The sequence below is a fragment of the Taurulus bubalis genome (genome assembly GCF_910589615.1).
Source record: "Taurulus bubalis genome assembly, chromosome: 5".
In the NCBI taxonomy this organism is placed as follows: domain Eukaryota; kingdom Metazoa; phylum Chordata; class Actinopteri; order Perciformes; family Cottidae; genus Taurulus; species Taurulus bubalis.
This window is the reverse complement of record NC_136593.1, coordinates 27,865,017-27,878,530: the sequence shown is the minus strand read 5'-3', so window position 1 is coordinate 27,878,530 and position 13,514 is coordinate 27,865,017. Positions and strand designations below refer to the sequence as shown.

At 42.3% G+C, this 13,514-nt stretch overlaps 1 protein-coding gene across 1 annotated transcript; it reads right to left on the bottom strand.

The window, feature by feature from the left end:
* Nucleotides 1-8,485: 8,485 nt before the first annotated feature.
* On the bottom strand, nucleotides 8,486-11,803 carry myl2a (myosin, light chain 2a, regulatory, cardiac, slow). The gene is made up of 7 exons (XM_079217728.1): nucleotides 11,788-11,803; nucleotides 11,233-11,325; nucleotides 10,490-10,565; nucleotides 10,261-10,365; nucleotides 10,064-10,142; nucleotides 9,795-9,843; nucleotides 8,486-8,930 (listed from the first exon to the last, which is right to left on the bottom strand). Exons 1-7 carry the CDS (start codon nucleotides 11,788-11,790, stop codon nucleotides 8,826-8,828), a joined length of 510 nt encoding a protein of 169 aa, XP_079073854.1. The 5' UTR covers nucleotides 11,791-11,803; the 3' UTR covers nucleotides 8,486-8,825.
* Nucleotides 11,804-13,514: the final 1,711 nt, after the last annotated feature.

Below are 13,514 nucleotides of genomic sequence, written 5' to 3'. Positions count from 1 at the left end.
GACGCGGACTCCTCGAGCCTCTCTGGACGCAGCGAAGTTTTCAAGTTCCCCTGCTGCTCGACGAGCCTCTCACACACACACACACACACACACACACACACACACACACACACACTCTCTCACACACATACCCTGCTGCCCCCCTGGAGTCACCGACAGCCCACATCCAGCCCCCACGCGCAGGGACCAGCGACATCTAGCGGCAGAGGCGGGTACTGCCGTCTCACCATAAAATACACTACGTTTTAGTGTAACTTCACAATCCTACAATATTATACACAACTGAGTTGCACTGCTGGACTTTATGCACATATCTATTCGCACAATATGTGTGCATTAATTAATGACTTTAAAATATAATTTCTCAAATTAATTTGTATTATCTTTTATTTAAATTAAATTAGATAATTATATATAATTATATATATATAACCACATGTATGGAACTGAAAAAAAGACTAAGAGGTAAAAATAAAAGACATATATGTAATTTATATATGTATGTTTATATGTATATTATAATATATATATATATATTATAATATATATATATATATATTATACATATATTTTGTAAATATTAATTTTTTACATACATATATAGATTTTTTTAAATATTTTTACCACATTACCACAACAATGTATGCACAATGTATGTACATATGTATGTATATATGCATACATATGTACATACATATATACATATTTTTGCCAGTTCCAGCCCCTCCTTATGCTCATGGTAGCCCAATAATGGTCATGTGACCTGCGATGCCCCCATGTTCCAACAAAATAACAAAACACAGCCAAAGCGACCTCTTGGGAGCACCTAAGTCAGAGTATCTTTACTCTATTGTTCTTTCCAATTTGTTTATTGTAATATTTTTTTAATCAGTTTTGAGGAAACAATATCTAACAGTGTGCTTGGATTAGTGTGATGGCAACAGAATACATTCAACATTCATAACTTCTTGGGCAAAGATAATTCATTGATGAAAAATAATAATGCATGATAAATAATAATGCATACACATTTAAGTATTTTTCATTTGACTATATTTATCATGCTGCATTTATCATTTTTCTTTTCTTTCCCTTTCAGGAGATGCGTCTCCTCCTCCTGCAGAAATGGGTGAGCCTCTCCTGCCACAACGACCTCAGCGGCCTCTCCTCTCTGGCTCGCTCCCCGGCCTCCATGTACTCCACTGTCTCCCTGCTGGAGTAGCGGCTCCTCCATCCCGGGACGAAGAGCCGGACAAACCTTTTCCACAGCGAAGGTCTGCAGGGTTCCCTCCAAAAGTTCTGCTCCTCCCTGATCCCAGAGCTCCCGCGGCTCTGCAGCCCGTCCTGCAGCACCTTTCCACTTTTAAGCTGCACATCCAGCGCCTGCAGCTGAGCCGAGCTGTGAACTGCCTCCGCCTGAGCTTCCTTGTTTTCCGTTTTAGGGATTTCATTCTGCTTGTCAGCTAATGCTATCGCTGAAGATGTTTCAGAGCCACTGCTGGTGACCTGTGTCTTCTGGCTGAACAGGACATTGGGTTGTTTCTGAAGAGGTTCTATCTTTTCAAACATGGTGTCATTTTGAATGCAAGTAGTCTTGATTTTCCGGATGAGTAACTTGTTGGCCTGCATGGACTCAACATCTCCGGTGGTGGTGCTTTGCTCCTGCATCTCACGTTCTGCTGCTTCAGGGACGCCGGTGGTGCCCGGTGTGTCCTGGCCCAGCAGGTCCTTCCTCCTGGAGAGGACCTGCATGCTTTCACAAAAGGATTCAAAATCTGTGCTGTCCTCCATTTTCTAATTGATGGTTTTGTAAACACAACACTGCCTGTTGTGGGAGTGAATGTGCGCTTGCACTCTTCAAAAGATCCTCCAGGTGTGTCTGTGCACAACAAGCTGTGTACCTGCTCAGACTACGTCACGGCCAAGATTAGCATCTGTTGTTTTTTAAGATAAGCTTTTCTATATTGTAGTTCTAGAACAGACCAGTTCTGTTTCATAACAACCAGTTATATGACATCTTATCATGTTTTATCGTAGGTGAATTACCTGGAGCTGCACCTGTTTAAACATGTGATTGCAACTGCACATTCAAGAGTAAAACAATGTGGTATTCAAATAGTTTATGCATCTATAAGATGTGACTTTACTTTTGCAAATGCAAACAAATCATAAAGGTGGAAACTAAAAGATTCAATCAAGGGATGAAGGTGTTCCTCTGTTGGTATCGTTGTAAATAGTAATCAGATCTCTCTGCCTATTGGCCAATTATACTCAAATCTGTTGAGATATCCCACAAAGGATCCGACACACAAGATGAATTATAATAGAATGGAAAAGCGCTTTTCTTTTCTTTCCCTGCAGTAATCGCTGTGATGAATACCACCTTATTGGTTTCAGATCATTTAAAAAATCATTTAAAATGTCGACTCCTTCGGAGTAATAAAGACTCTCACTAATCTCCTTTTGGTTTACACATGGCAGAAGACATAATAACATAAACAGGCTGATAATATTAATACAATTACTGCTCCTTAAAGAACACAATCATTTTAATCATAACATGTTTTTGGTCATTAGGTTATCAAGTGTAATTACACAATAATTCCCTTACAGCTACAAAGATGACGAACTTCCAGAAAATTACGAGTTAATTTACAAACAAACGGCACAAACCGACTTCTGAGGCCGTTCACAGACGTTATGCAATATTTAAGATGTCTCCACACAAAGTCACTCAACCGCTGAACTCAGATGTTTTATGTTTCTGTTTGTGAGCTGATAGTCAAACATACTTATATATATATATATAGGTATGTTTTATATATATATTTTATTTATATGTAAAAAGCTCTGCGAGTGTGAAGATAGTCTGTTCAAAGGACGTCAGAACATTAACCTTAAAAGCCTGTAAATTCAAAAAGAAAGGGACAAAGTATTCTTGTTTAAACACCTTTAAAGACAACACTAAATAAAAACACACTGAAAACAATATTCTCCTGACAGTCCATGAATCCCACTCTGAAGAACCGGCCCTGAACTCGTTTCCGGCCTCTCTGAACACACACTCTGCACATCGACAGTTCTCACATGGGATCCATTATTTCACAGTGGTGCATATGGATTTAATGCCACTTAAGAACTGCATTAAATCTCAATACTGACCTCTGTGAGAAAGCGTTAATTGTAACCTCAGCACACTAAAATGCTTCCCCTGCTCATTGGTGTCATCATCCTATAATATTCTGACAGGGATTTACAGCGACTGGTGCTCAGCAGTGAGATTATAGTCACTTTATTGTGTTTTTGTGTGTATTAAGTCATCTCAACAAGATGTCCATCTTGCAGTGTGATCACTGCAGCCCTTGTCCAGTCCATCTTAATTTCCCTCAGTGGCAGCTAGGGGGCGCTCCGACTCAGTGGATTTCTTCCCACTCGTCATCACTACAGCTGTTCTGTAAAAGTTCACTTTTAGTTTCAGAGCGTCAAACTATCCAAATGTCCACTTTTGCACATTTTATTACGTGGCTATATTTTTCTTAACAGCTATGTGATATAATATTATTGGTAATATATTACTATTATAGTCCTGAGACTTCAACATTAAACACAAACAAATTATTTGAGAATGTTTATGTTTGAAACCTACAGACAAATCAACCCAGAAACATATTTCTTCTCGAAGTGAGATTTATTTAGATTTCACTCCACATCTGTCCGGTAAGGTCTTCATCCTCTGAAATGTTAATACCCAAACTTCATGTGATTATTCACCAAAGTACGTTGTGTTAGTCACTAACTTTACCCCAAATCTTGTGATGTTTTTTAGATAAAATGGCAACAAACCTTTTAGAGGAGCGATACAACAACCTGCAGGAGGAAAATGATCGATGTAAAAAGCTCATCATGCAGCAGAAGGATCATCTGGCCTCTCTGCACAAGGAGGTAAATACACAGAAATATACTGCATTCTGTTTTAATGTGGGTTTCACTTTCATACAATTGTTATAACTTAGTGATGTATGTGTGTCAATATATTAAAAGTAAAGTTCAAAGCAATGCCTTCATTGCCATTGTTTAATTTCCAATCCAATAAAAAACATCTCATCTGCAACAGGAATAATAATACACATATCCGTGTTTCATTTACAAATGCAATGTGCTACAGCCAACAACAAAAGGAAAGGTGTCATGTCTGTATTAATACATTGTATGTATGCATTGTGTGTATTGAGTCTGGTTTCCTGTGTGGCTCCAGGCAACTGTGTTAAAGAGCAAGATTCAAGAGCTCAAAGTCCCGGGTGGCATCCTGAAACAAGAAGGGAAACACAGAGGAGACATGAGGCACGTCCGCATCTTAGAAAACCAGCTCAACCAGGTAGGATCCTCAAAAAACATGGATTTGTACACACATTCATGCTGCAGCGTGAGCGTCATTCAAGTTCTCCCCCAATTAATCAGTACCTTTTGTTTTGTACGTTTGGGAAACACACTTATCTGCTTTCTTGTCGAGAGTTATTATTGGCCTTTAAATATTAAGTTAGAACTTCCCACCAAGAAATAGTCCAGCAACTCCACGTACCGCCACAATAAAATATGTTAGTTAGCCTTTGAGGCGCTAGTGTTTCCAGTCTTTGTGCTAAGCTAATCGACTGCAGGCTGTAGCCTTATATAACTGTTCTTTTACTACAAGCCCTACTTTTAAACGGACACCCCTCATCACAGTCTTTTATGCGAATGTCATAATCTCAAGTCGATGAAGTCCTAGATTGCATCCTCTATTTTATACTCTATTTCCAACCATTTTTTCATTGTAGAAAATGTGCCGCGGCTCAAAAAAGGTTGAAAAACACTGCTCTATTTCCCCTCTTCTGAAGAACACTGTTAGGTTTAATGAGTTAATGTGCAGCAACATGGAGGATCGCAAAGAAATTGCCCACCTGCTGCTGCAGAAAGGCTTATTGGGCAACTTGGAAGAGAAAGCCAACAGACAGCTGGCGACACAGAAGAGCATCACAGAGGAACTGGGGGAGAAGTTCGCAATCTTTTGCAAACAGAGGTACGTCACGTATGTGAGTGCATGTGGGAAACTTCACGGGCGGGAAAAAGAGATACAAGTTGTGTGTTTGTGTCGTGCTGCAGGTCCGAGGCCAAGACCCGGATGCTGGAGATGAAGAAGAGCTTTAAGATGGAGACGGCCCAGTTCCTCAGGAGGAGGATGCAGCTGAAGACGGACATTACCTGTGATGCCAAACTGCAGACCTTCCTGGGGACGAAACTCCAGAATATTGATCTTTTTGAAGAAGATGAAGACTCAAAGAATAGAAGTATATTATTCATCTGGATCACGGCCTATCATCTTTCCCCTAAAGCAGATGCAATGTCGCCTCTTTCAGACGTAATCTAGTCGCTGTCTTTTGTTTCCTCGTGACAGAGAAACAGCAGCAGTTCCAGATTGCCGTTCAGAAGCTGGACATGTACGTGCAGGGACACAGAACCCTGCTGGGGGTCACCGGAGAGACAGACCTGCGTCAGATCGGCCTCCTGTTTAGCCAGAATGAGCAGAAGAATTTTTCATATCTCAGATACATCAACGAGCTGCATATCAGGAGGAACATGTTGAAGAACAAAACGGAGACGTTGAAGGCATGTGCATAGTGTTCACATACTCATAGACATAGTGTACTTTGTATTTACACGTACGTGTTGTGTTCTCAGAGGGATATCCTGTCCCAGGAAGAACAGAACAGAGGACGTGATGAACAGAACAACAGCCATCTCCAGGATCTAGAGGTGAGTCTCACCGCCTGACCTGATCACATGATACATCATCAATGCATAGGGCCTTGGTTTATCTTCTGCTGCAGTGTTGAGCTAGTTCAGTGTAGCTGAATAGAATTATAATAACATATATTTATTGAATAATGCTGAGAAGCTCATGAGAAGAAAACCTGGATCCAACCGTTTACAGAGCGACATGTTTTTCAGTTGCAAAAATGAATTAAACCAATGTTACATGGTTTTATGATCAATTATGGTCATAAAAGGTCATAAAGGTTACATATCCAGAACTATGACGTTTCTTGTCATTCTTAAAGAATTCATTTGACCTTTTAATTAATGATTACATGTCATGCAACTATTGTATATATATATATATTACACAAGGATTAGATGCCCTTGGTTCCTGAAAGCCTTTCCTCTCGTGTCTTTCTGCTCTAGTTGGAGTTGGAGTCGTACAGCAGTGCGTCAGCGTCTCTGCAGAAGCAGCGCACCGTGGTTCAGGCTTCTCTGGACCAGCTGGTCACCGCCATCACTGGCCTCTTCCATGACTTAATGCATGAAGTGGTCGTCGTCAATTTTGACAACATTGTACACTTTACCAGTAGGTGAACTCTTGACCTCCTAAACCTGGCCCTGGATGTACACGTTTCACATCTCAACACCCCTGTTGTTGTCTGTTTGTCCTCCAGGTGTCCTTGAGGAGAATATCGTCAACCTGCTGATGCAGACCAACGACGTGGGCCACGAGCAGATGGAGTCGGCTCCTTAGAACTTTGACGAGCCATCAGGTATGAAACCTAATTTATCACACTGAAACTGTGTAATACTCTCCTTTAGCTTAAACTACTGTATACGACCCTTTTCACCTGTCCAACCACAACTTGTATTTGTTGCAGAGGTGGGGCGGTCGTGGAAACGGCACGAGGCAAGTCTCCCGTCACGCTCTGTGAAGTCGGCCTGATCAGAAAGATCGTCACATCCTCACTTCAGATGGCAATAAACCCATCACAGCATCACAGCCTGGTTCCTTACTGCATACAGAACGATCATTTCTTCATTCAGAATCAGATGCAGAGGTTTTATATTAATACTACATTGAATTTTGAATCAAATATGTCTTACTGAGACGGTTGACAGCATCAATATCAAAGCTGCATTCAGAGTTTTATTTTGGTTACACATCATAGCATGTTGGCTAGTTCTGGATAATGTGTGAGCGAACACAGCAGACACAGAGCAGCATCGGCATGGAGCCATGTTTCTGTCCAGTATGAGCTCTCCTTTCAGTGCTGCTGTGGTCTCCAGTATCTCCTGAAGGAGATATCTGTCTCTTTAGCTGCTAAATGCGTCATTAAGTTCACCAGCTAGACGCTATTTATGTCCGTCTGCCGTGTGTAAATGAACATGTAGGGTACAGTGGGGTCATCTGTTGCTGCTGGAGGTCAACGAGAGCCAACTCCGTTAGCCGGGAAACAGGAAAAAAATTAGCTAAAATGCTAAATAAGCTGGAATTGGAGCGCTGTGGGCAGGATAGGAAATGTACATCTTTTTTTAGCCACCGACTTTTTGAAACTTGTGAAATAACATTTGATAAGTGATCATAGGTAATTACCCTAGAAATGCCATGCGAGGGACACCTTTATGCAGGAACTCCACATAAAGGACCTCTGTCTAACGTTAGCTAGCTTGCAAGCGAGCCTTTGTAGCTAACGCACTGCTGACGCTAGCTAACTAACGTTACATTACATTTCATTTAGCTAATGCTTTTTTCCAGAGCGACTTACATTTTTGCTCTATACACTATAGACACAGCAACGGGGAGCAATTTGGGGTTAAGTGTCTCGCTCAAGGACACATCGACATGGACTAGCGGAGCCGGGGCTCGGACCACCGATCCTCTGATTGAAATGATCTCTTTCACATTACACATCATTATGTCATCCATAGTTAATATAATACACATTGAATAGTGCAGCTATGAGACAGGCTGTGCTAGCAGGTACAGCTCAGATCAAAGGGACAAGGTGCTATTTCTCCCCAGTGTCCACATTCCCCTCCTTCAATGGCCACAGTCTGTTCCAAAAACAAACAAATGATTTGAGCTCAAAAGTCTGAGCTGATCCGAGCACTTATCCTTCCCCTCCTCCCGGCCGAGGTTGCCCCGGATCCTCCAGCTGCCAACAACCAGGGATTTTCACCCCGCCAAAGACTAGCGAGAGGGGTATATGAGGGCGGGACGGATCGCTTAATGGCGTCCCATTGTGTGCCTGTCGCACAAACTCCACAGTATAGCATTACCACAGCACTGAAATAACATCAGGGCTCGCTAAAGCCCTCTGTTTCGGTAGCCAAACATTTGTATGTGTGCGCACAATACACACACATCTTAGTGTGTGCATGCAGAACACACACACACACACACAAACAATGCCACACACGTTTTGGAATAATCTCTTGGGGATTTTAGTGGACCACCAACTCCTATTCTGAAGAGCACATTCACTAGCTAACGTGGAATTGAAAGACTAGATGGTATGGCCATGTGTTCAAGCCTCTAATGACGTATGAGCGATCCGATAAAGGAATGACTCACAGGAATGTTATCTCTATGCATAGTCTCTGTTCTGGTCGTACTGTTCTTTCCTCTCATTGTCTTGATAGAATGTTGAAAAAAACAGAAAGAGAAAGCAGACTGGACTCTGTCTTTGCACATTCTTTATTAGACGAACATGTACAGGCCTAACAGATGGATATTTTCTTTGAAAATACATAGGTGTACAAAATGATGAGGAAAATAATGTAGTCTCGGGTGAATGTGTGAACATACAGGGGATGAAGCAGAAAGGGTGCTCACTGGGTCAATGCTCGTCCGTTTTGGGGTCTTGGAAGAAGACATTTTGTCTTGACCCCACAGTACAGAGACAACGCCGCCAACACAAAGAAGCATCAATAAACTCAGTCCATATCTCCTCCTGGCAGTGGGCCGGTGTCATGTCATGCACTGGCAACACAGCGACTTCAATACTTGATGTTGACAGAAATGTTTACTCCTGGTCCTTTTCTTCTCCATGGGTAATGGTGTGAACCAGGTTCTTGTAGTCCAGGTTCCCTGCCACATCTGGAGGGAAGGCAGTGAACATCTGGACCATCTAAACAAAAACAAACAGATGTTACCATCAGTTTCATCAGAGCTTAAGCAATCCCCACACACACGAAGATAGATAGATAGATAGATAGATAGATAGATAGATAGATAGATAGATAGATAGATAGATACTTTATTTATCCCCAAGGGGAAATTTGTTTGTTGCAGTAGCAAGCAACTTACCGTAAAAGTCGGGTTACAAGCCGCTACTACCTTCGGTCAGTGTCCCCGTTTGCTCCCAGCTATAGCCAGCTAGCGCTCATGCTAGCGCTCCGCTAGTTCTACGCTAACTTCTGCTAGCTCTCCGCTAACTTCCACTAGCAGCAGCAGCGCTAGCAGCAGCAGCGCTAGCAGCAGCAGCGCTAGCAGCAGCAGCGCTAGCAGCAGCAGCGCTAGCAGCAGCAGCGCTAGCAGCAGCAGCGCTAGCAGCAGCAGCGCTAGCAGCAGCAGCGCAAGCTAGGCTGCTCCTAGCTTGCTACAGCGGGGACACTGACCGCAGGTAGGGGCGGCTTGTAACCCGACTTTTACGGTACATATGAGACACAAAAAATACAATAAAAAAAAAAATCTCAGAAAAAATACAATCAAAATAAAAAATATCACAAAATATCACAAATGCAAAATACTCAATATATGCAACAAAACAAATCAGTAAAGCGTAATCATTTTTGGAAATAAAGAAATACAGAAAGTGCAAAAATACAAAGTATGTGTATAAAAGATAATGTGCAGTGACTAACTAGACAACAAAAGCGGTGCAAGGGCTGTTGTTGATGTTATTGATGTTGTTGTTGCTGGCCAGAGGAGACTTATTGTAAAGTCTAATACACATAATAATGATAATTTGGGTAAAAAGACAACAACGTACCTCTTCAGGGGAGAATCGGTCCGCTTGCGTCGTTAGCATCTGTGTCACACTGAACAGAAAAGAAGAGGAAAGCAGCGTATGAGGCGAGGAGGCCTGTTTCCACATGAGGAGGAAAGGTCATGAGTTCGTTGCTCTGGGATGAATGATTGCGCTCAGACTCAGACGCTGTCATAAATTGTGAGGGAAAAGCTTACGCAACGCTCCTGGCAATACATTTGCATTTTGCAAATGGCCTTTGTGTGGGAAGTGGAGTGTGTTCAGTCACTTACTAATCCTTCCTCAGCACGCCTTTCCCCTCGGGGTCGAAGACTTTAAACGCGTTGAGGATGGTCTCCTCTGGATCGGCACCTAGATGCGTAAAATAAGTCAGCGTACCGTTCTCGAAACGCACTCAAATCAATACTCGTATTACTTATAGGTTTATCTTTTGAGGTTACATCTTCATCATTAGTCTGCGCGTCCTCACCTTTCAGCTTCTCCCCGAACATGGTGAGGAAGACGGTGAAGTTGACGGGGCCGGGAGCCTCTTTGAGCATCTCGTCAAACTCTTCCTGTTTCACATTGAGACGTCCTGCGGCACGAAACATTCAACATGGGCACAAGAAACCATCAGATGGAGATTCAGTGAAACGTGGACCTCGAGTATCGTGGTTCATGACGACTCCTTGTGAGGCTGAACACGGGCGCTGACGTACCGAGAGCAGCAAACGTGTCCCTCAGATCGTTCTGGTCGATGAAGCCGTCTCTGTTCTGGTCCATGATGGTGAAGGCCTGAGAAGACACAGTCCACATAAATGAGTCTCACCTTGAAAAAGAGACTTGCAAACACACTTCTCAGAAAGAAAAAATAGAATATGTCACACGTGGTTTTAGATTCTCTTTCTTCCCTTGAATATTGTGTGTGCCATCTTCATAGATGAGCACAGCTAAGTATTTATAACTGGGTTTAGCCCGGCATCCAGGGCATGGCCAGCAGTTTATGTGACGCCTAATCACTGATGACACAGTCTGGATGTCTGGGCACCACGGACCGTCATACCACCATACCACCATACCATCATACCATCATACCACCATACCATCATACCATCATACCACCATACCATCATACCGTCATACCACCATACCACCATACCGTCATACCACCATACCATCATACCATCATACCACCATACCATCATACCACAGGCCTCAGCTGCAGAGCCAGGCCGGTAAGAACAGACAGGTGGGCAATGCATACGACGACGATGAACAATGGAAAGGGAAACGACAGAGGACGTCGTAGAGGGAAGAAGAAATACAAACCTTGTGGCGTATTTTTGTTGAAGAAAGCAATACTTCAATCATAATACTCGACGTGGTCCTCTAACGTGCATATTCATACGTTGTAAATCAGTGGGGGAGGGGAAATAAAATGTATTGATTGAGCAGCTTTCACCTCTTTAAACTCCTGGATCTGCGCCTGCTCGAACATGGAGAACACGTTGGAGTTGGCGCCCTCTGCTGTCCTCTTCTTGCCTTTCTTGGGGGCCTTTTGGCACAAAGAAAGCAGAAGAGATGAGACGAGGAAGTTAAGGCGACGCTACACGTGAGACGACGTCCATTAAACGGGTCGCGTTCTTGCATGCAGACACTTTTGTTGAGACGAGGTGGAAAACAGCTTATGGGCAATAACACACATGCATAAATATGATATCTTATCTCATTTCAGTTCCTTTTGCAATTATTTGTCCTTGAAGAATATGCAGTGTTTTATTTAGGATGCATTAAATGTACATGTAGCAACGCATTCAATGTCTGTCTTTTTAAATTTGCAACATGACGTTTTCAAATGAAATATCTAGTTTTAAGTTCTTTAAATATACAGATGAGAGTATTAAAGGATTGCACTCATCTGCCCAATATAATCTCATTTCAGCGTCCTTGAACCCCTCCAAACAATATTGTTGCATATGGTCCTTGCCATCCAACAGCATCCCACACAGCGACTTACCATGCTGAGCAGCGGAGTCAGACCAGCAGGACGCAGAGAACAATGAGGAGCCTTTTGTAGACCGACCCTCACGTCCACTGAGGATATTTATAAACATGTCCTCTTTAGGAAGTGACAGGTAAAGGATGCTTCATGCAGTACATAATGCACACACACACACACACACACACACACACACACACACTGGACAAAGAGATTAGAATAACTGGTCTTGAATATCAAGAGCAGAAGGTTAAAGCACTTAATTACTTTAAACTGCCCTCCGTCCACAGACCAGTCTGAAACTACAGACATTAACTTGAAGAAAGGGACGTTATCGACACCGCTTTGTGGAAATGATAAAACATATTGTACGATTGTTTTATCATGGGATGAAGTCACAAAAGACAATAGTTATTAATTTGGCACAAATGGGGTTTTCTACCAGCTGATGACTTTTGAACTAATCCATTTAAAAACATTTTGAAAAAAATTATAAATCTGATTAGACCATCTGACAACTGGGTAGATCTAAACAGATGGATTGTTATTAAACATTACATTTGGTGACCCAGCTGTCTTCAAATGATATACAATGCAGTCTTCCCCCACTTAATGCATAACTTAACTTAAATAAAGATATGTAACTGGTGGTGCAGGTGGAATACACTATACATCTAATTAACAATTTATGAAATGAACACAACTCCATAGTGTCATTATATAAACTGTCTCAGCTGCAGCAGGGCGTTTGTCTGCAATAAGAGATGAGATGTGTTCAGGAACCTTTGGACTACTGAATAAATATTGCAGGAAGATATGATTAACTTTTTTCTGAATAGACGTAGGTTGTATGTAGATAAAAAAAATAAGTTTACCAGTCCAACAGAGGACAAAATAAAGGTCTATTGACACAAAAGTTTGCAAACATATAATTCTTTATCTAAGGGCTTCAACCAAGGAAATCGTAACTTTTGATTTGATATTCTGTGTGCAAATAATTTATTGTCTGCATTTGATAGAAGACATGATGACAGAATGACTGTCACACCGCCAAACAGCATGCTGGGTACTCTGTTCGCTCTCTACAATATTAAGACTTAATATTAAGATTCAGAGTCAGGGTCAGAAAATATTGCTGGTTTGCATCCTGAAATGTGACCGGATGCAGCAGCACATCCTGGTGTCTTCTGGCATCCTAAGCAGAGTAGTTTGGTGTTGGGAGAGAACGGTCATGCAGGTGCATGGCTGAGGACACATTCAGCACATCTTTAATGGGGAAGTAGTTTGGAAGAAAGCTGCAACAGGAACACCGGAGGCCGAGCAGTAGACCCGTTCTGAGCTCTGCACCAGTTCCTTAGAAAGGTAGATGACTTGCACCATTCAGTCCATGACTGAATGGTGCAACTCACGGAGTCTTTACATTCGTAAAAGGGAAATGCATGCCGTCTTTGATCAACTTTGCACCCTAAAGAGCTCGTGAAACTCTGCTCAGCTTGTCAACAGCAGGAGGTGTGACAGACCCACGCATGGCTCACAGGTCAAGAAAAGTGACAAGTCTGTGAAACTGAGCTGCGTGGGCCGAGGAGGCGAGGAGGCAAGGTGAGGAGGAGGTGAGGAAGTGTGATCGACAGGGTTCAGACACATTCCGACCAGTGGATTTCATGACTTTTCCATAACTTTAAGCCAAATGTCCAATACAAACATTTAGTGAAGTCTGGGTGTAAACAGTAAAAAGTGAGTAAATG